This window comes from Tyto alba, unplaced genomic scaffold (assembly GCF_018691265.1).
Source record: "Tyto alba isolate M040663 unplaced genomic scaffold, T.alba_DEE_v4.0 Super-Scaffold_42, whole genome shotgun sequence".
In the NCBI taxonomy this organism is placed as follows: domain Eukaryota; kingdom Metazoa; phylum Chordata; class Aves; order Strigiformes; family Tytonidae; genus Tyto; species Tyto alba.
In genome coordinates, this window is record NW_024881318.1 from 15237523 (window position 1) to 15257871 (window position 20349).

Consider the following 20349-nt stretch of genomic DNA (forward strand, 5'->3'; position numbering starts at 1 on the left):
TCTTGATGAAAACTCCACATTTCACCTTTTTCCTCTGCATTTTCCTTGCACAGGGGCAGGAAAAAACAAAGCACAGCTTCCAAGATACTGAAGCAGGTCCTATACAACACCTTCTAACACTTCAATCCTCTTCACACTAAATAACAGTTCTTAGACGGTGGTATTTTACTGCTAGCTTAGATGCACATCTGGACAGCATTAACACTTAGTCTTCAACTCTGCTCTCCCTGACAACCTTGTCCCTGCAATGCCAGCTCGAACTGGGGACCAGACAGACTTTAGAGTAACATAAATAAATATCTAGAGGAGTACTAAGGATACCATTTATTTCCAAAATCACTAAAAAACCCAAACAGTTTATGGCGATACAGATTTACATAACAGAGACAGCAAATTGAAAAATGTACAATCTATTTCATGTTATTGCACTCACTTTTTTTTTATAATATTCAAGGCATATTAAACAGTTTTCATTAAAAGAAATTTTATTTATATAAATAAAAGTGTAAATATACAGTATCATACAATAAGTGTATTAGTCTAACACACAAAAACTACCTAGAGTGGGATCCCCATTTCTCACATGACCTAGTCTACTCTTCATCAATATTTCCACTTGTACATTTACATACCCTAAACGTAGAAGCAGGTAAGCATTCCCATCTGGGAAGAGTTCCTTCCGATTTTGGTAAGAACCACTGCAGAACTTTAACAAGGGTTAACTTTAAGTGAGGGTCATTAGAAAATATGAATTACTCAACAGTTTCTTAATATTTATCTGTCCCCATATTATTTTTTTTTTTTTAGTAATAAAATGATCAGATGTTCCTCACTCCTTAATTTAGGCCTAATCTCACAGTTTCTAATACAGATGCAGTCCCCACAGAAGCTCAAATGAGCTTCCAGGTACAAAAGGCTGCAGAATATTCAACGGCAGTATCGCACCAGATAGCACACTCATATCCAGGATCTGCACCCTGAGCTGCCCCAGGCCTGGAAGCAGCAAAGTCCTCACCAGACCTTCTCCATCTAGGAGCAAATTTATGTTATCTGTAATACGTTCAGGTCGCTGGTGAAGAACTGTAGACCAAGGCCGTAATTTCATCCTCATTTACTTTACCAGGTGCGTAACCAAAGGTTCACTACATCTGTTTGGTCTACCCATCCTGTTCGTAATACTGTAGACCCACATTGCAAAAATTTTGGGGGTTTTATGGGGTATGTCACCCCAACAGAGAAGTCAGGAAATGCTACTGTAATCATATCAACACTGGTAGCATCAGTAAAGATGTTTCTTGTTCTTTCACACACAAAAAAAGTATTTTCAGGAACAGAAACAATCAGGGTTAAATACCATTCTTTTTCTTGCTGTAATGTTAGTAGAGAAGTGTATCATTCCACCCACAGTAACTATGAGACTTAAAACATTAAACATATCTTTTAAATTATAGCCACTACTGAATCACACACAAAAATCCCCGTTTCTCTGCTGTTACTCAGCCAACACATATCTACGTGCATGTAAAATAAAATACTGAACAGTATTCGATTACTGAAAAATGAAAGCCTTCTAAATCACTCACAATGAACAGTACCTGCAAGTAAGCGTCTGAAAATACTCACCACGTATCATCTTAAGACACTTCAAATTAAATTTAATTTACAAAATTAGAACTTTACCTTTGAGCTCACACAGGTTTAGGAGTGAGGAAGACACATGCCTCCCTGTGTTGGAACCTCCAAAATTTAAAACTGTGGACTGAAAAAAAATGCCATTTCCTAAAACACAATCGTGATTTACCACAATAAAGTAGCAAAAAGCCAGTACTGCACTTGTACGTATTATACGTATACAGGTATGTATTCACTACGTTGCATTAAATTCCACATGCATTTATTTATCTATTATACACACTATTACAGTCAGATTTTGGTCATTCCTGAACATGGCCTCACCATTTAATTTTCACTGCCAAATGTCTTCTCTCTGTTTTTCAGCAAACATGCAGGGGTAACCTCTTTTATCCCAGCACAGGCCTGCAACCTCAGTGTGATTCTCTGACCCCAAGTGCTGCATCCTCCTGACGCCTCTCCCACCACGGAGGTGACAGGAGGCAAGGGCTGGTCCCAACAGAGTGGCTGAGCTTCGGGGTCACAAGGGACCCAACTCCACAGTCGTTTCACAGCACTGAATGCGAATGAGTTTCAACAGAAATCCTGCAGGCAAAGCAGCTGTAGGACTACATAAAGTATTGCCTTTCCTGTAACCAAAAGCTGCATCTCTCCCTGGATTCACATGCTAATATGTCACTGAAAAAGAATTAGATCTATTCATTTTTAGGCAAACACTGCACAGCTTTTCTATTCACCTGTTCTCGGGTTGCCTCCAGAACTGAGTTTTCCACTGCGTATCAAGAGTTGCAGTCTAATGAAACTGTCACAGAAATTAACCAAGCGAGTGCTCCACTAACCTGGAAGCAATAGCTCTAAGAACTGTTGAATAAATGTAAATAAACTGAACTATAGTATGATCTTGGGGTAGGGCCAAGAGACAAGCCCAGACCTTTTTGTAACAGCTATGCAGTACCTTGGCTCACTAGAAACGTAGGCAGCACTTCAGATCTGGACCGGTTCCAGGCTGAGATCTCTTCACCCTGGGCACACAGGCTGCAAGTAGTCTCCAGCCTAATACGACAAACAACCTGAGCACTCTGGAACAAACAACTTGTTCTCAGCTGATAAGGACACTGGCCCATTTCCTCCTGTATCTCTTTTATGTTGTTTAGCTACCCCAGATGTAGGAAGATAAATAACAGAGTCTAATCGCTTGCACCCATACACTCTCCTCTCAACACAGCAGACTATAAATAACATTCAGCAGCATGGCCCGCTACTGATTCCTCCACTGCGAGTAGAGGTGAGAGAATCCAAACTAAGCACCTGCAGCATTGCAACCCTTTCAGTTTTGCTGTATCTAACACTATGGTTTTCCCATCTACACAGATTTCAGTTTCACCATCCGGAACCCTCAGCATCAGCCCGTTCCTGACACAGCCGGGCACACTTGTATCTTCCACACACATCCCCACCCACTCTCACACAAGCAAACATAAATACTGGACAGGAGAAAACAAAAAAGAGCAATTAAAAGCCACCAGAAATATGGCCAGTTCAGATTTAATCTGTTATAATCCCCATCCTTAGACCACCGTTTTCCAGCTTGAGTGTTTCAAGTCAGGCAGCCTTAAACCTCTGCAGCCAAATAAACGCAGCCTGGTTTTCAGGCATACTCACTGATTGCTGAAGTCTGTGGGATCTGCAAGTGCTCAGCACTTGAAATTATCCCTCTTTTAAAAATATATATATATTAAAGGTCCCTAACATTAGAAGCCTAAATTTAAAAATTTTTAAATTTAGGCTTCTAATGTTTTACCCAATTTATCCCCAATTTTTATCACTCCCATTTTAATCACAACTAACAACTCAGTCTACACCTTGGTGGACAATCACCTATTATTTGGATGTGATTTTCTTGCTCACAGATTTCTACTGCATTAACGGCAAGTCCTTTCCGATACAAGTTGCATCTAAGAGCAGATTCAGTTGTGATGGATGCTGAGTTAGTTCATCAGTTTTAAGAGGATTTTTCAGCTTTGCAATAAAATGCTCATGTTTTAGGCATAAAAGTTGTGCAAAATTATACTCTGTTGTCATGCATTTTTAGCAAAACTGCACTTAGAAGAATAAAGTGAGACTGTTCCAGACATTCTCTTATTACAACAAAAAAAGGACTAGAGCCTTAGTAAGCGTCCTGAAGTCTTATTACAGCTAGGTGATATAGTACAGTCTAAATACCCACCCTTGTCAACAGGATGGCAACCAACAAGTTATACACCCAACGCTCTGCAGATACTAAAAATATCAGGGACAGGCACAGTGTTATTTATCTCAGTCAAAATACATTAAATGGAGAGGTCTTGAAGTTCCATTAAAACTGCCACATAATACAAAAATGTCTTTAACATTTGGCTTCCTTCATCCTTGATAATTAGGTGAGATTTTATGATGCTCATCACATGCTTGCTTAGTGGTTCTCCAAGGCTCTTAGCACCTCTCTGTAGAGCATTAAGACACTTCTGTGTGGCTTTAGAAACAAAGACAGCTTGTAGCCAGTTTTAAATGTTTTGTCTTAGCAAGTGTGATTAGATGTAGTACTTCCATCATACTGAAGTTCTGTGTTTTCTGATCAGTATCTGAACAGGGCCCTCTGGCACAGATTTAATAATGTTCCATGCATCATAATGCATGAGGCCAAGTAATGATTTTCCACTAACAGCAAGAATTTCATCTCCAGTTTCTATGTTTCCAGATTGCTCTGCAGCACCACCTAGGAGCAAAAGGGGAAAAAAAGTCCATGTTAAAAAAAAAAAAAAAAAGGGAACCCACCCACAAAAATTTGCTTTCCACCGTGATGAACAGCAAATAAACATTTTTCAAACATTGGCAATTTCAGTACAGGTCACTTGTGTTCAGCTCAGGTCTAGAAATCTGGTCCATGATCTCACAGAAAATGTTATTTTAACCAAGATTGTTCTCAGAAAAAATGTCTGTTTTTGAAGGAAGTAGCATGAGCGCATGAAATATGCTGTATGTTATCTCTGTAGCTGTATGAAAACCTGGTTGATAAAATAAACATACGGGTTGAGAGTGGCATGAATGTATTTTCTGAAATGAAATTTTAACATGGTAATAAGCAGAACAGTAATGCAGTAGATTGTAAAACCAGGTAACAGCAATGAACAAACCAAACAAGGGGAGCAAACTTAGGACAAACACACCAGACACTGAAACAGCTCCTAGAGATGAGCACACCCTTCCTTGCTGATGAAAATATGTTTTCTGTAATGATAATTTAACTAATATCAGCCATCATGGAAGGGGAGGAGAGGGAATGGACTGTATCTAAGGATATAAATTAATGAGCTCAAAAATTAAACATGCTTTTTATCCTCAGAATCAATTTCTAAAGAGGGGAAAACAAACACACATGCAGAAACTGATAAGCAATTCAGGAACTACCAGTTTGACTTTTTTTCCTTGATGAGAGACTAACCACTGAAAAGGAATCCTGTAAAACTTCTGCGCACCCACAGCTTCATAGAGAGCTTCAGCTTCCTTTACTTGCTACATTTTTCAGTAAACTGAATCTCAGACTAAGATATATTAAAGCCACAGCATAGTTATGGGATTGGTTTCCTTTCTATACTTGGTTCATGTAAGTTTAACTACTGGTTAACAAAGCATCCAAGAGTGGCAGTTTTTGAATATGAACATAACATATTCTTGGTGAAAGCTAATACCGATATCTAATGAAAAAAACAGCAACGACAAAAAAAAGGTAAAATCAGTATTTGTGTATAATGCAGGATGGTGCTTTGGAACCACACTGATTACCTGCACTGTGCTTCTCTTAGAAAAAAGCATCAGATAAGGCATGAACTTCTCAAACCATTACATATGGTGGTGCTGTAATTTAATGTCTAGAATAGCAGACAGGCCCTGGAAGGAACTGCATCATATTTAGTAAATCAGATCGCTCCACAAACATTTACAAGCAGATGCAATCCCTAGCCATTCCCAGGAGTAGATTTTTTTACTGACCACTTTGGCTAGTAAGTGGTAATAAATGAGGACCACAAAAACCACCCTTGCTCAAAAAAAAAAAAAAAAAAAAAAAAAAGTCCAAGAACTAAAATGTCTATACATGCACAAAAGGAGAACGGGGATAATATCCACTGCATGCTTGTAGTACCTTTAAATATTCTTTTTACAAGCAAGGGCCTGTCTCCAGCAATGGAAGCTTTTCCACCATCAAGACTGAATCCCAAACCAGCAGAGGTTTTCAATAATTCAACGCAGATGACATCATTCATATCCAGGTTTGGATCTGTGGCAGAACATACACAGCATCTTGTTATACAGTTAACAGTAAATTGCAAGTTGTGTTTGGCTGAGTTTGTTTTTGCTGCAGTGACAAAGTAATTCAGAGTTCAGTTCTTATTCAGACTAGAATATGTTGGCACCCAGTTTCTCAGAAATGAATGTGTATTATTGCAGATGTGAAGGAGGAGACAGTACAAAATGCATTTATGCACAGACACATTTTCATTTTGCATGTTCAACAAAAACTGGCCAAGGCATTTTTTTGGCAAAATTAAAGCTTAGCAAATTTAGCAAAGACTCTAAACATCAAGAAAATAGCTGAAAAATTACAAAAACAGTGAGTGGAGAACATCTCTTTTTCTTCTGTTTGTTCCCACTTGCTTATTCAATGAGCCACATCTTTTTAAATAACAGTAATAAATGAAATGTTACATTAAACAAACATGTTTCATCCTCTTAAGGAAAAAATTGTAATCACTCACTAGTATGAATAATTGTTTCTGGTCTCATATCTATGAAAATAATCATAATTACCTGTAAGTGCATCCTGCCTCCTGCATAGAAGAAATTTTTAGAGTGCTATATTGCTGTATCTGACATAAAATATGATTTTGATTAGGAGGAAATATACAGTTTTGGAAAAGAGGCCCCTCTTTGCCCTGTGTTAATGTAAAAATTATGCAGTCCACATTATCACGAATTAGTGCTACCATCATCTCAAACAAATTTACATGTTATCTAAAACACCTGAAGATGTGCTTTGCCTCACAGGACGGTAGTATGCTCTTAATCACCCAGTACTATGTGGTGTATGAGATAATGTTGCCCCCTAGTGCCTTCAACCAGCAGATATTCTGCATTTGCTAATGTGCAGGACCTGCACCCAGGAGTTCAAGGTAAAAAGGGATTCTGAGGTAATTACATATATTATATTCATGGGAGCAATTCCAGAAAGGCTGATCCATTCATTTATGGAGTGCTTCCTATTTCTTTTAAGCTGTATTACAAAGCTGTACCATAAAACCCAGTGAAAGTATAAAATAATAAAAACTGCCACAGGAAAAAAAAAAACAGTAATGATTATGGCTAACGGGTTAAAAATGGGTGAGTGGCAGTTCCATGTCCTGGTTTTGAGGTAGTCAGAGCTGAGTGCCTGGTATTGCCCTGGAAGGCAAGGGAAGACACATCATCAAACCTCTCAGCAATGAGCTGTAACCGATGCCCACTCCCTCCCAGGGACACTGAAGCAGTGCAGGACTGAAGCAGATCATCCCCCTGTTCGCAAAGTAGTGGCATACAGACTAGAGGGTTTAATGTTTTAATTTTACAACAAGTTTGAGAGATCTCTTTGTAACACCACAAGTGCAGCCTTCACACTTAAATGCTGTCTTGTTCCCGAACAGGAACACTGATATTCCACTGATACATTTCCACTGAAACCATTTATCCCTAGTTTCCTATGGGATGGCTAGCTTGGATGTGGATTAGCTCCATTTACTGTAATATCAAAGCATTTTTTTTTTGATGTGTTTAGTAGAAACAGTATGAAATCTGCTATTACAAAGAGGAAGTTCAGTCCCTACTCATAACAAACTTCAGGACTTGGGGTCTGATTTTAGGTTCTGGTTTGTGTTTTGTGTTTTTTTTTTTTTTTTTTTTTTTTTCTTTGTTTGTTTTGTTTTGTTTTTGTTTTTTTCCTCTTTTTGGTTGTTTGCTTTCTTGCACTAACTACTGTTACTAATTAAAAGGAGTTTATCCTGGTTTGGGAGAATATGTGGAATCACTAACTTTAGTAGAAATTGAATTAGGCCCTAAATGTTCTACTGTTTCTGCCTAGTTATGATATTTAAAAACAAAACAGAACAAAACCCAAACTGCATTTAGGCTCCAAAGAGAACAAATAAAATTTAAAGGTTATTTCATTTGCTCCTCTCAATCACACAAAGCAATGACACTTTTAATCTAAAACACACGGACGTTTTTGCCTTCAGTCTGCTCTGCAAGGAATCCTTCCAACTGCTCTTGGACAAGGATCATACCTGTTCCTATTTCCACGGAAACATCCTTCCCAGATCCCACACATTTTCTGCCAGTAGCTGGTATCTCAAGTCTGGATGAATTGTTTGCTTTGTCTTTTTCCTTCTGAATGACAACAACCACGTATTTGTAGAGTCTTGCCTGATGAAGAGTATTGAGGACATCCCCATGGACTGAGCTCGCCAGAGATTTGCCATTGATTGACAGAACAAGATCTCCTCGATGAATAGTCCCTTCTTGAGATGCTACTCCCTTTGAAAACACTCTGTGGACCTACAAGAAAGATTTTAACTTAAGGATGCTTTAACCTCATGACCACACATAGTGCTCTACATGCCAAGGTGAACACAGAGACCCTACCAAAGTTTGTAATCAGTGCCCAGTGCCTGGCTATCAAGCATACAACATTTGCTTCAACAAACACCTTCAAATATTAAGGCCTAAGTGACTGGACAAGAACTCCTGTTAGAGATGGGGGGAAAAGTGGAAGAAAAGATGCTATTCTAAGCCAAAGGCAACCAAAACCAGCTAGAGAATGTAACATCACAAATCACTTACGCTTTCACTGAACTCAGAGGTTTTCCATTAACATACTTCAAGTGACACATAGGTTAAATCCACACCTGTGCTACAGCAAACACCAAGAAAAGCACTGTGGTGTGTGACACTCACTCCCCAAATTCCCACTGACTAGGACATGCATCCTGTCCTGTTTTCAAATGCATCAGTGCACAGACAGGCTCTGACTTACTGCAGCTGTGCAAGTATTTAACTGTCCATCTCAATTCGGCTCATCAAATATGCAAATAGATGCAAAGTGATGATTTAGTGGCTTGTAATGCATTTTTTTCTAAAGAAAAAAAGAACAACTCTATTCAGAGTGGATTAAACTTTGAGTAAACTCCAACAAGTGCAGCTGAGACTTAGATGTGTGCCATTTACAGAAAGAAACTGACTAAAAGACTCAAGATCTTAAGACCCAGTATTTAAAGACTTGCTATCAGGCACTATAATTTTAGCTGAATATGGTTTCCCATGCACAGAGTTCTAAGTCTGCTGGGCAAAGGTTCAAGGCAGCAAATCTGTGGACACAATTCTACATGGAATTCTCTCTAGGAATTTATTCTAATATTCAGACCAAGAATGAAGACTCAGAAGCCTGTTGGCTCCTGCTCCCCCTCACTGCAGGGCCATGCAGAGACTGGCATCTGCTGCAACCCTACAGATCCAAGGAGATACATTTCAAGACAGTCTAAGCAGGCATTCAGAGCTGGAATAACAGCCTTAATGACAGATGTAGACACCCACATGGAAGAGGTAAGTGGAATACAGTGGTCATGTCCAAAACCTCTGCTCCCTTCCCTCACATGCTCAATTCCTCAGTATCTAGAAACTCAGCAAGCATTTATATTTCTGCACCAAAGTGTGTAGTGGACAGAACAGCCCATCTAAGCAAATCAGCACCCAGTGGCAACCCTAAATCCAGCTAGGACACAGAATCCCACTAGGTCAAGGACATTAAAATGTTCCCCATCCAGGAAACATGCTTTACACACACTGAACAAAGAGGATCTAGAAAAAGCAGGAGCTGATGCTCTTTTGGTCACATGGTTCATAGCATTCAGGAAAAAGACTCCATCAGCTACACAGCCTGACAGCTCAAGATCGTATTTTCAGGTAGTGTCCCAGTCTCTAGGTGAGGATCTCTGGGGTGGGACACTATTGAGCTTTCCTCTTGCTCACAGCTGCCACTGTGACTGTTTGGGCCAGAAACAGGGAACACAACCTTTGTAGCAAGAGAAGAGGCATCTATTCCCTAGACTGTGACCATGTTCTAACTCAATGACTGCTTAATGTAAAATACATTTACTTATATTGGTCTTGTCTAAGAGCAAAAAACAGAAGATTCCTGCAAGGGCTGCTGCAGGCCCCAAAGATTGAGGACATACCCTTCTTCTAATCTCAGAACTTAACAGTCCTCTTTCAAGGCAGAGTTTAAATGCATATCTTGTGTAAAGAAATTGTCACATCGGACATTGGTTGTCTTGGATTTTGCTGTCTCACTGATCTGTTTTTGAAAAGTATATACGTTGCTTGGTATCACTTTTTACACATCAACACCCCGTAATGGCACATGGTATCTTTGGTTCAGAATGCTTTATAAGACATTTTAAAAAACAAACAACCCTCACTTACTGACCAACCACAGGTCTTGAAATCAAATTTGTGTCATGAAATCCAGAATTGATGAAGTCTGAAATAGTCATTCTCACAATTTTCAAAATCCTTCAAGAACTCTGCTGCACAGTTTACTTTCAAGGGCTGGGAATGAAAATCTCCTCTGAAAGGTTGCATGCACTGCAGCTGCATGCAGAATTTTTTTTACATGCATAGGATTTAGATCTAGCCAATCCCATCCAGTAACAGACTTTTAAATTGGCATCCATCTCCAATAATGAAAATTATGCTTCCCAGACACTCCGTGATTTCAGTAGCAGATGGTATGCAGCTGCCTCTGAGAGACAGGGTTTTATGACTGTGAATGACTTGCAGTGAGTCTTGATAAATGAGCACTTGATCTAATCACCAGCCTGCTTTAAAGTGAGCTTTGCAAAAAAATTACTTGCAGCCATCACTTACTGTGACTGATTTCTGTTCCAGATCTATTCCTCCAGCAACACTAAATCCCAGGCCAGCTCCTTCTTCTTTGTGCAAGACTACAAAGTATGTGTCTTCTTTGCTCTAGCAGAAAAATGAAGGTGGAGGGGAAGGGGAAAAAGAAGAAAAACAAAACCAAAGATCAAGACCAAGTTGCTGCACAAATGACAAATTCTCAGTACCCTCAGATTATGGCAGGTTAAAAAAGCAACTCAAGGAATTGAAACTGAGACATTAAATGCATTTCTGTTCATGATACAGATGAGCAGCAGCAGCCACAGAAGAGAACTCAGGTGACAGCAAAGGTTTCTTCAGGCTAGGATGTAAAGTCAAAATTAGGATAGCGAAAGGATATTAAACTATGGGCAGTTTAATTTTCACAGGTTGTAATCAACCTTGCTTTGCTCGACATTTTGCAGTCAAAGCTTCCCATACACTATTCTGGACCAAGCACTGCACGTTCCAGGGAATTACTGATACTTTTGTTATTCCACTTCTCCTTCCTCTTAAAAGGCAGTTGCAAAGACATAATGCAGGGCAGTTGCATCAACCTCTTCTCTGCAGTGCTGGACAATCTTGCAAGGGGCAGTGGCTACAAAATGATGCTTGGTAAGGTTAGATGGGACAGCAGGGAAAACAGTTTCACTTGGGAGATGAAAGTAAGGAGCCTGTTAGTGATTCAAAATGGGACTAAGCTGTGCTATTGTGGAAATGGGAGCATCTAGCACAGGAAACGGACTGGTGCAGGTCTGCACTGGGGCTGAACTTGCCTCCAGACCAGAACAAAGGTGTAAAGCTGATTTCTTTGAAGTGACGGCCTGCTGCCAAAATACAGAATTTGCCAGGAGAGAGAAGGAGTTCCATCCAGAAAGTCTGGTGCTGTCTTCTGAATGATTATTAGGACAAAACCAGATGCTCTTACAGAGATCACATTCTGTGGTGGAAAGAGGATTATAAGCAGGCATTTGGTGGAGCAAGGGGATAGTAACCATCTGTGGGGCAGAGCATTAGAAATGGGAAGACGAAAGCAGGTCTCAGCTTTTCCCCAGGATCTCATTCAACATTAGACATTTCCAGAAACTGCCAACACTAAAATTAATGGCACATCGTTAGAAACCAATCTCTTAATCTATTTAGCATTAAGTGACATATTTATTTCACTAAACCCAACATTTTAACTTAGCGTTTGCCTTTTAATTTTGTTTCAAAAGACACAGGGAACCACAGATTATTATTGGGTTTTGGTGAAACAGCAGTCAAATTCTTGGTCTCGCTGTGTGCTTTTTTTGCCAAACAGTGGCCCTGGAAGATTTTCTGCATTAGAAGCATCCCTGCAATGCACATAGCCAATGTCAAAAACTGATGCCACGCTGCTGCACATCACTGATCCATCAACAATTAAGGACAGAGGAGTAGTCAAGGCTGAACACCTTAGCACACAGTCTTTTGTAGATGTCAAGATCCTTCTCATCTGTACTCAAGTGAGAACAGCTTTATGTTAGGCTAGAAATAATAAAATCAGTTATGTATCTAGGTTAGCCCCTTTTCAAAGTGCAGTGAGGGTAATGGAAACATACATATATCTTTGACCATTAAGTACAATAGCAACCCTTTTTGTTTAAGACATCAGGTTCGATCCAACTCTTGCTACCACAACTTAATTTGCATAGAATTAAAAAAAAAAAAAAAAACAGAGGTTCAGATGTTAGAGGGTTGTGTGAGGACCACACGTCCTGGTGCAGTCAACAACACAGTCTGAACCCTGGCTTCCCATTGCTGAGGTTGTGCATTTCCTCCCTCCCCAGCCCTCAGGGCTGTCATCAGCCAGCACGTGTACTATGGGGCACAGAGACCTGGCTATGGGTGCTTATTGCTTTGCTTGGCTCTACAGCGGACACAAGGCCTTCAGTGATCACCTCTGTTTAGCCTGTTAGCCAAAGATCATCAGTCATACAGATATAAACAATACAATGCCCGTATTTTTTTTTTTTAATATTAGTAGCACTTATTAAATGCTAGCAGTAAATTCAGCACTGTTCAGAGCAAGAGATGATGACAAACTCTTCCTGGGGAAGCTCTCAGTCTGAATCAGGCAGTCCATCTAATTTTTCAGTAATTGCGTAAGTATGAAGAACTGTCCTATTGTACACTCAAATCCATCATTTGACTAGCATAATGTTTTCCAGAGTACGTGCCATACTGGGCTTAAATATGGACAAGAAACTATGCAGACAAGGAGTGCTTTCCAAAAAGCATTCAGCTTTATAAATATTTGAGTTCTCAGACTTTGAAAAGTGGCATAAATAAATAATCTCTCCAAGACCCCATGTGATACTTTAAAAAACACTTAATTACCTTCAGCCAGAAGTACAATCCAATCCTAATTTTAAGAGTAAACCTACCAAACCCTCTTGGCTCACCAAGCTCTTGGGACTTGAAACCTTTAGCTATGCTGTCCTTGGAAGGAGGTAAGGCTGGGTATTTTGGTGATCTCCAGTTCCCCCCAGCCTGTTCTATGTTTGAAATAGCAACCTTTGTGAATAAGACTCAGGAACACCCTAAATGCAGCACAGCCAGCAGTTATGCAGACCAGATGGCAGTTTCCCCTCCAGTGATGTCATTATTTTATCAACTTCTGTTCTGATTTTAAAAGGATGTGGATCTATCCCCAAAACACAAAAACTGCAAACAGGGAAGTAAAGTTGTTGCAGTCATTTGACTTTGGAAGTCTTCTTTAAACACCTAGATAATAAAGCAGGTTACCATAATGCAATAACCAGTTTCCACAGAAGAGAGCAAAAAGGTCACAGGAGCCTTTTACAAACCCACCAGCAGCTGCTTTTGGGTTTTTTTTTTTTTTTGCAAGCCACCAGTTCAGCATTAAAAAAAATAAATTCAATTTCTGTGATTGCAGCTTCTAGCAAAAGGCGAGTGCTTCCAGGAACAGAGAGGAACAGAGCTTCCCCTGCGTGGTACAGACAGTGAGCCTGACCCAGATTGTCAGTGGAAAGTTAAATTCTGATGTTAAATTCTGATGTGCAATTATTGGCAAAGCCAGGAGTTTCTCAGCTATGATAATGACTCAAATGGAGGCATACTTCTCCACTTAAAATAGGACTACTTATGGTGGCTCAAACCTGCTTTCACACTGGACAAACAATACCCTTTCTTATACTAAAGCCATTCACATTTATTATGGGTTTACAGCAGGCATTCAAAAAACAGCTTTAGTAAAAGTACCATCAACTGCAGTCTACTACAAGAGCTCTGAAGCTGTTTGGAAGAGACTTTATCTGCTATTAAGAAAATCCTTAAAAATACCACCAATAATCTAGTTTTATCTTCTGTTTTTTACCTTTACTTGTGCTTTGGCTTCCTGGAGCATAGCAGCAATGTCACACTTTGGTGCCACTGCTGACAAAACAGATTGCAGTTTTTGCTGGTCCAGGCTTGAGACGAGCAGCTGATCCAAGCTAAAATGAACAGAAAAATATAAAAGACAGCTTTATATTTCTTGAATCTGTAGATATGTTTCAGGTATACAACGTAGGTTGCATTAGGGTAAATGATGGAGGGCCAGCTCATTAACAAGCAGAAATCTTGAAAACAGGTAAGAAATGGTATATGCTGGGAGCATGGGAAGGGGCAGAGAAGACCGTTTAAGAACAACTCTGCAAATCAGTCCCTGTTCTGTTCCCCTCCTTCTCCCCACATCGTTCTAGCAACAGACATTAACAAAACCAAGGAGACAGCTACATCTGAATACTGCTTCTGGCAGGACAACGAGCTCGTTTGTCACTGCATGCTGTGCTGGCAGACAGCACTGCACAGCCTCCCCTCCACCGCAGCTGCTGTGCCGTAACATGGCCAAAAACTGACCAAAACCAGGGAACACAGAAAAGGTGCCTGGCCCTGCCAGGATAAAGCGTTTCACCCTGTGCTGAAGCATGGCGGTCAACAGCAGCAGCACAGCGGCTCCAAGTGATGAAGAGCATGAAGAACAGCACCCTGATTCATGAGGGGGATGGGGGCTGGGGCCAAAGCTAGCATGCACTCTGGGGCGGACCTGTGGCAATGGGGAAGCTTCGCCTGGGGGGAGGCTTGTACCAACCTGATGGACCAGCTGTTTGCTGAGCGCTCCCCATCCGGAGAGCTGCCATGGGGCACGTCATCATCCGAGGCAGACCCCGGTGTCCCCGAGCCGCTGTCCCGAGGGCTGCCGGCAAACGTCCCCATGCCACCTGCCTCGGCGGGGCCGCAGCGGGCTGGCGAGGCTGCGCTACTCTGGGCAGGCGTGCCCAGGGCTCTGCGGGGTGTGATTTCCAGCTCCGTCTTGAAGCAGGCGGGCTGCTGCGGCCCTGAGAAGCCCTCTCCGCACAGCTTGTCCAGGTCAGGCATGCTGAGAGCCCTCAGCTCCCGCAGCCTGGAGCGGGACAGCGGCGGCCGCCCCAGGCCCCGGCTGCGGCGTGCCTGCAAGGCTGGGAGGGGAAAGGCAGTGTCGTCTGCCCCAGCAGTGCCCTCCTCGCTCCTCTGGGGCTTTCCTTCCTCCTTGCCACCCTCCACCACACGCGCAGGCTCAGTGCTGGTGGGAGACTTGGCCATGGCGTTGGCTGGGCTCGGGCTGCCGCCATAGGAGCTCAAGCTGCGCCGCAAGGCACGCGGCGTCTCGGCGGGGCTGGCCGAGGGGGCCACCCCACCACACAACCTCCTGGCCAGGGGGGACCTCGTGGCTGAGTGTATGTCGATGGCCTTCACAATGGGCCGGTCAAAATTTGCCAGGTTTTCAAAGGATTTGATCCTCTGTTTGACAGAGAAGGATGAGGTAGGTTCATGCGGCCAGTTCAGCTCATAGTAGTAATAATTCCTCCTGAAGCTCCTCAGCTTATCGGTGGCAGGGCAGCTAATGTCGCTGGCTGAGGGGGACATGTCAGGGACCCTCTGGGCGCTTTTGGAGGTGTACACCTGCTCCTTCCCACTCTGGACGTTTGGCAGATTCAGATGGGCCATCTTTAACATCCCTGTTGCTGCCTGGGGGTATTTCTCCTCTGCAGAGTGGCCCTGGCGGCCCTGCACAGGTTGAACCTCTGCAACATGGCAATCCTCTCTCAAGTGACCCGATAACTGGGCTGGCATTGAGTAAGTCCTCATCACAGGTTTTGATGAGCCATAGAGACTTACTTCTCCAGCAGCATTCACTTTTGAGAAATACTGCTTGGTCCCCATCTCCTCAGTCAGATGAGGCACTTCTGTGTTCACCTCTTCTGTCTTCTCCAGCAATGGCAGCTGAAAAAATGATGCTGGTAAGGAAGAAGCAGAGGAGGATGAGGAAGAGGACGATGATGAGGAAAGCTTCACTTCAATGAAAGTGCGCTGGATCTCCTGCCCTTCCAGCCGCTCCTGATGAACTGAGGGGGACCCTGATGAAGAAGAGCATCGAGCAGATGGTCCTACATTTTGCAGATCTAATTGCCTAAGGTCATCTGCACTATAGATGCTCTTGATTGCGTTCAGGCCTGCCCCAGGGCTCTCAGTCCTCCCTTTCACATATTCAGCTTTTGGTATCCCCTGAGGAGATGAAGTGACTTTGGACTGACCATCTCTGGCTTTGAAATCATCCACCTTAGCACCCTTATCCTTACACAGTGCAGGATGCATGGGAGCTTGCTTTTCTTTTGGCTTTCCCCATGCATGCTGCAAGTCTGTTAGCTCCCCACATTCACACTTCAGTGCACCGCTTGCTGTTGGGCTGCTGGTGCCATTCAAGAGAGGCAGAAGAGAATCTTCAGAATTGACAAGAGGTGGTTTACTTTCTAGCTCTGACTTCAGAGTCCTTGAGGCTGCGGAAATGCTCTTACCAGGATCTGGGTTTGTAGGTGAATTACGAGACAACGGTGTTTTCTTCCCTAGGAGTTTGGGGGACAGCTGTGGGGAAACAGAAGCCCTTTTCTGATCAGCCCCACTGACTTTGGTAGGATTAATGCCAGAAGAATCCAAATTTGTCTTTGCTTTGCTTTTGATGGTGAACCCTTTTAGCTTTGGTCCTGCTTTGGCCTTCTGGTTATTTAAAAGGGTGTCCATTATACTTTTTTGTGCCATTCCCTTAGATTCCTGGCAGGATTTTTTTTGTGAGGATGGACTGTGCGGTACTGCAGCTCCTTTGCAGTGATTTGTGCCTGAGCTTTGGACTTTTCCGTTTGAAGTCCGTCCTGACATCACAGAGTTAATTTTCTCATTTTTCCCTGGCAAGTCATGAGTTGTGCTAGCCTTTGGATCTTTAGATCTAGTGGGAAAGGGAGACCTGAGTGATATTGCTCTTGATGACGATGCATTCATATGATTGCTGTCTGGTTTAGACCAGCTGGACAAACTGTTGGTTTCTTTCTTCACTAAGCAATAACTAACAGCATGGCTACAGTCATCAGCTAGCGTTTCGCTTTCAGAGTTGGATCTCTGATCATCATGACATCCTTCTTTCTCAAGCAAGTTGTTCTGCAAACCACTGACATTTCTAGCAGAGCAAAAGCTTATCTTTTTGCAGTGCAGAGACCCTTCCTCTTCAATGGATTCACAGCATTTCGTATGTCCATTACCGTTCCCCAAACCCATCTGTTCTTCTGTACTTAAGGCACCATTATTACAGAAAGAGTAAACTTCAGGGATACTGACTGAGTTCTTTAGGATGTCCTTTTCTGGCAGGAAAACTGAGGAAGGAGAACACAAGGATGCAGAGGACACATCTGAACAGTGTGAGGGATGTGGAGTAGGACCACTGTGATCTTCCAAGCCCAGTTTGTTGATGCTTGTCTCCAGTGACCTGCACATTGCACAGCCTTCAGTTTGCAAAATCTTGCCGCCATAAGGATGCAGTGGGGACAGAGAGGATGAGCTTGTTGCAGGTGTGAGATGCTGCTCCTGTGTGGGCTTTTGTAGCTCATCGTTCATGCAACAAATCTCAATTTGCTCCTCATCTGACTCCATTGCAGCACAGACTGCAGGGGTGTTAGCAGCAGCACCGGGCCCAAGCAACACCTCATTAGCATTATCAAAGGTTTCTGTGACAGACTCTGTATCCGAGTGAGAATCCTCCGCAGCCCCATACATAGACTTTGGAAACGGGTCGCTTCTCTTACTTTCTAGAGAGTTTGCTGCTGGCAACTCATCCTCATTTAAACTGCTAAAATTCCTAGAATAGTTATTTAAAGAGTTTTTATTCACAGTAAAAAGTTTGCCTGTGTTAATGGAGTCCAACACAGACAGCCCCAAAACTCCTTGTGCATTAGCTCCGCAATTCACAGTTTTTTCCAGCAGCTCCTCCTTGGCTGCTCGTGGCTCAGAACCGGGGCAGCCCTCGTCAGTCCCACAGCAGCACATTGTGGTGTACTCATCTTGGAGGGGGCTTTCTGCTCGTGACGGGGTGCGCGAAGCCCTGCTTTCAGGAGAACCCATCTGGCTGAGCAAGTCATCGATATTGGTGACAGGGATGGCAGCACAGTCCTCGACACGGCTGCTTTTCATGGTACCCCTTTGCACGTCTTTGCTCTTGGCATCAGGTGGCAGTGTTGCTCTCTCCACCGCACAGCTGCCATCAGCATTTTGCAAACCTGCTCCTTCTCGCTTCCCAGCACTCAGCTCTTCCTCAGTTGCAAGGATGCTGTTGACATCGGCCTGATTTTGACTGTCTACCCCTGGAGACAGGATGAGGTTTGTAAATCTGCTGACAGCTGTATCATTATAAAAATAAACAAATAAATAAAGCAAAATTGTGTCAGATATAGGAAGCCATACACAAACCCCCTGGTTTTATTACAAAAATAGACACCCACATAGTCAGACTACATGTTTTTTCTTTTGCTCTGCACTTCTCCTCTTCTGTAATGATGTTTACAACAACTCAATCATAACCCTGCGTATTTGAATAATACACAGGAGGGAGCAGTCCACTTATCTAAGGTAAGTAGTCATGATCTGCTTAATTCTCATCTTTGAAATTCCAGCAGTCAAGCAGCCAACTATCTAAGTGCCAGCGTGCAGTAAGCCAGGCTGAGCAGTACAGCTTCTCATTACTTGTTTGATCGAAGATGTCTCCAACAGATTGCAGAGAAAGCACAAAGCCCTGGCATAGCAAACAAAGGTGAACAGATAACACAGTGATGAGCTGTGCATAAATAACTTGACTCTGATCCTCCTGGCACTTCTGCAGGTGTTTAATGTGACATGCATGGGTGATGTTGTACAAGCATGAAGCATATGGGCTTTACAGGATTTCTAGCACAGACCTTTCCTTGCTAACAATACATGCTTTTACCCACTCCTGGGCAACACACTGAGTTCCCTGTCACTGCTGCCCTCTGACACATTCCTGTTCACCCATTTCTCCAGCTCTTCAATTTTCAGCACTTCACTCTAAGCATCTGCTTCCTCCTTTCTACACTGTTACTGTGACTCTCATCCCCATTCAAGCCATCTTCCAGAGGCCAGTTACTGCCAGATGAGGCCCAGAAAGTGCATGGAGAAAGATGGGTGTATTCACAGGTCAGCATTGCTTCCTGCTCATTCAAACATGCCAGCACATCTCTCTAATCCTTGCACAAACCTGGGGGATTATCCACATCATGTAATTTAGATGTCCATATTAAGAAGTGCAGACTCGTCCTGGAGTCAACAAAGGGGAATACATTTCAGAAGAACAATCTGAAGAAGCCAGTTTAAGATCTGAAGTACTGCCCTGCTTCAGTGTGCTAGATCACATGCTGAAGAGGCTCTTTTCTTTGCCAGTGGGGCAGGATGAGGGGAATGGTAAAGCAGAAGAGTTGCCTGATAAATGAGTACCAATGGGCCCCTACCCCAATGCTGTTAGTTTGCAAAAGTCACAGCAATCTAAGAAAACAAGAACAGGACTCTGCCAAGCCAGGAATTCCTTAAAGAACAACTGAAACTGAAGCATCTGGAAGCACTTTAAGCTCCCAGGTATTAGTAGGTACATGAAGATCATAAGCTAGAATGAAGCAAAATATTATGTTCTTCCTGAATTTTAAAAGTATGCTTTTCTTTTTCAAACACTCATTTCCACACCACGTAATTTGTACAGTCTGTGGGGATGCATATATTGCTGTAGCAGCATAAATCAGCCCTAAGCAGAAACTAAGGTAGCATCAAATACTTCAACTAAAACTAGAAAACTTTTTATAAGAAACATGAAAGTAAATATTTTTGTAAGATTCTGGTTTTCTTGGGTTTTCTATTTCGTCTTTCTGCACATTAGAGAATTCTGATATGTGAAAGGGAAGGAAAGAAAGACAAGAGACTTTTATCGTCTTACCCTCCATTTATAAAACATTACTTAAACTTCAGATTTAAGAGACAGATGTAATTATAAAAGGTCAATATATTTACTGAAAAGGCATGGCAGTAAACTAGGTTGCCAGGACAACTCGGCTGCTGCCGAGTTAGCTCCAGGTCTGCACTCAGACCTCTGCAAACGCTGGCAGGAGGGACATGCTGTAAGTATGGGCCATACTGAGCTTCACACAGGAATAAGTTTGTTCCCCTGAAGCCTTGTTTGGTGATTAAGTGTTTTGCCTGGTTTACCAATGCAGACACAAGGTACCCCTGTTTTTTTCTCTGAATTGATGTGGGAAGCTGGGGCAGTAGAAGATCAGACCCAGCTGATCCAAGGGATTTTTCTTCACTGGTACTCAGAAATCAAAGGTA

At 42.4% G+C, this 20349-nt stretch overlaps 1 protein-coding gene across 7 annotated transcripts in view; it reads right to left on the reverse strand.

The window, feature by feature from the left end:
* Positions 1-309: 309 nt before the first annotated feature.
* PDZD2 (PDZ domain containing 2) overlaps positions 310-20349 on the reverse strand; it is a 202687-nt gene continuing 182647 nt past the window's right edge. For 6 of the 7 annotated variants that reach the window (XM_042804486.1, XM_042804484.1, XM_042804483.1 and 3 more), the window contains 6 exons: positions 14750-18359; positions 13994-14111; positions 10621-10722; positions 7983-8253; positions 5813-5947; positions 310-4387 (listed from right to left, as the gene is read on the reverse strand). In XM_042804486.1, coding sequence (XP_042660420.1) covers positions 4221-4387; positions 5813-5947; positions 7983-8253; positions 10621-10722; positions 13994-14111; positions 14750-18359 — 4403 coding nt within the window. In that variant the 3' untranslated portion in view covers positions 310-4220. The remainder of the gene's footprint in view (positions 4388-5812; positions 5948-7982; positions 8254-10620; positions 10723-13993; positions 14112-14749; positions 18360-20349) is intronic. The other variant, XM_042804485.1, reaches the window with a different exon arrangement.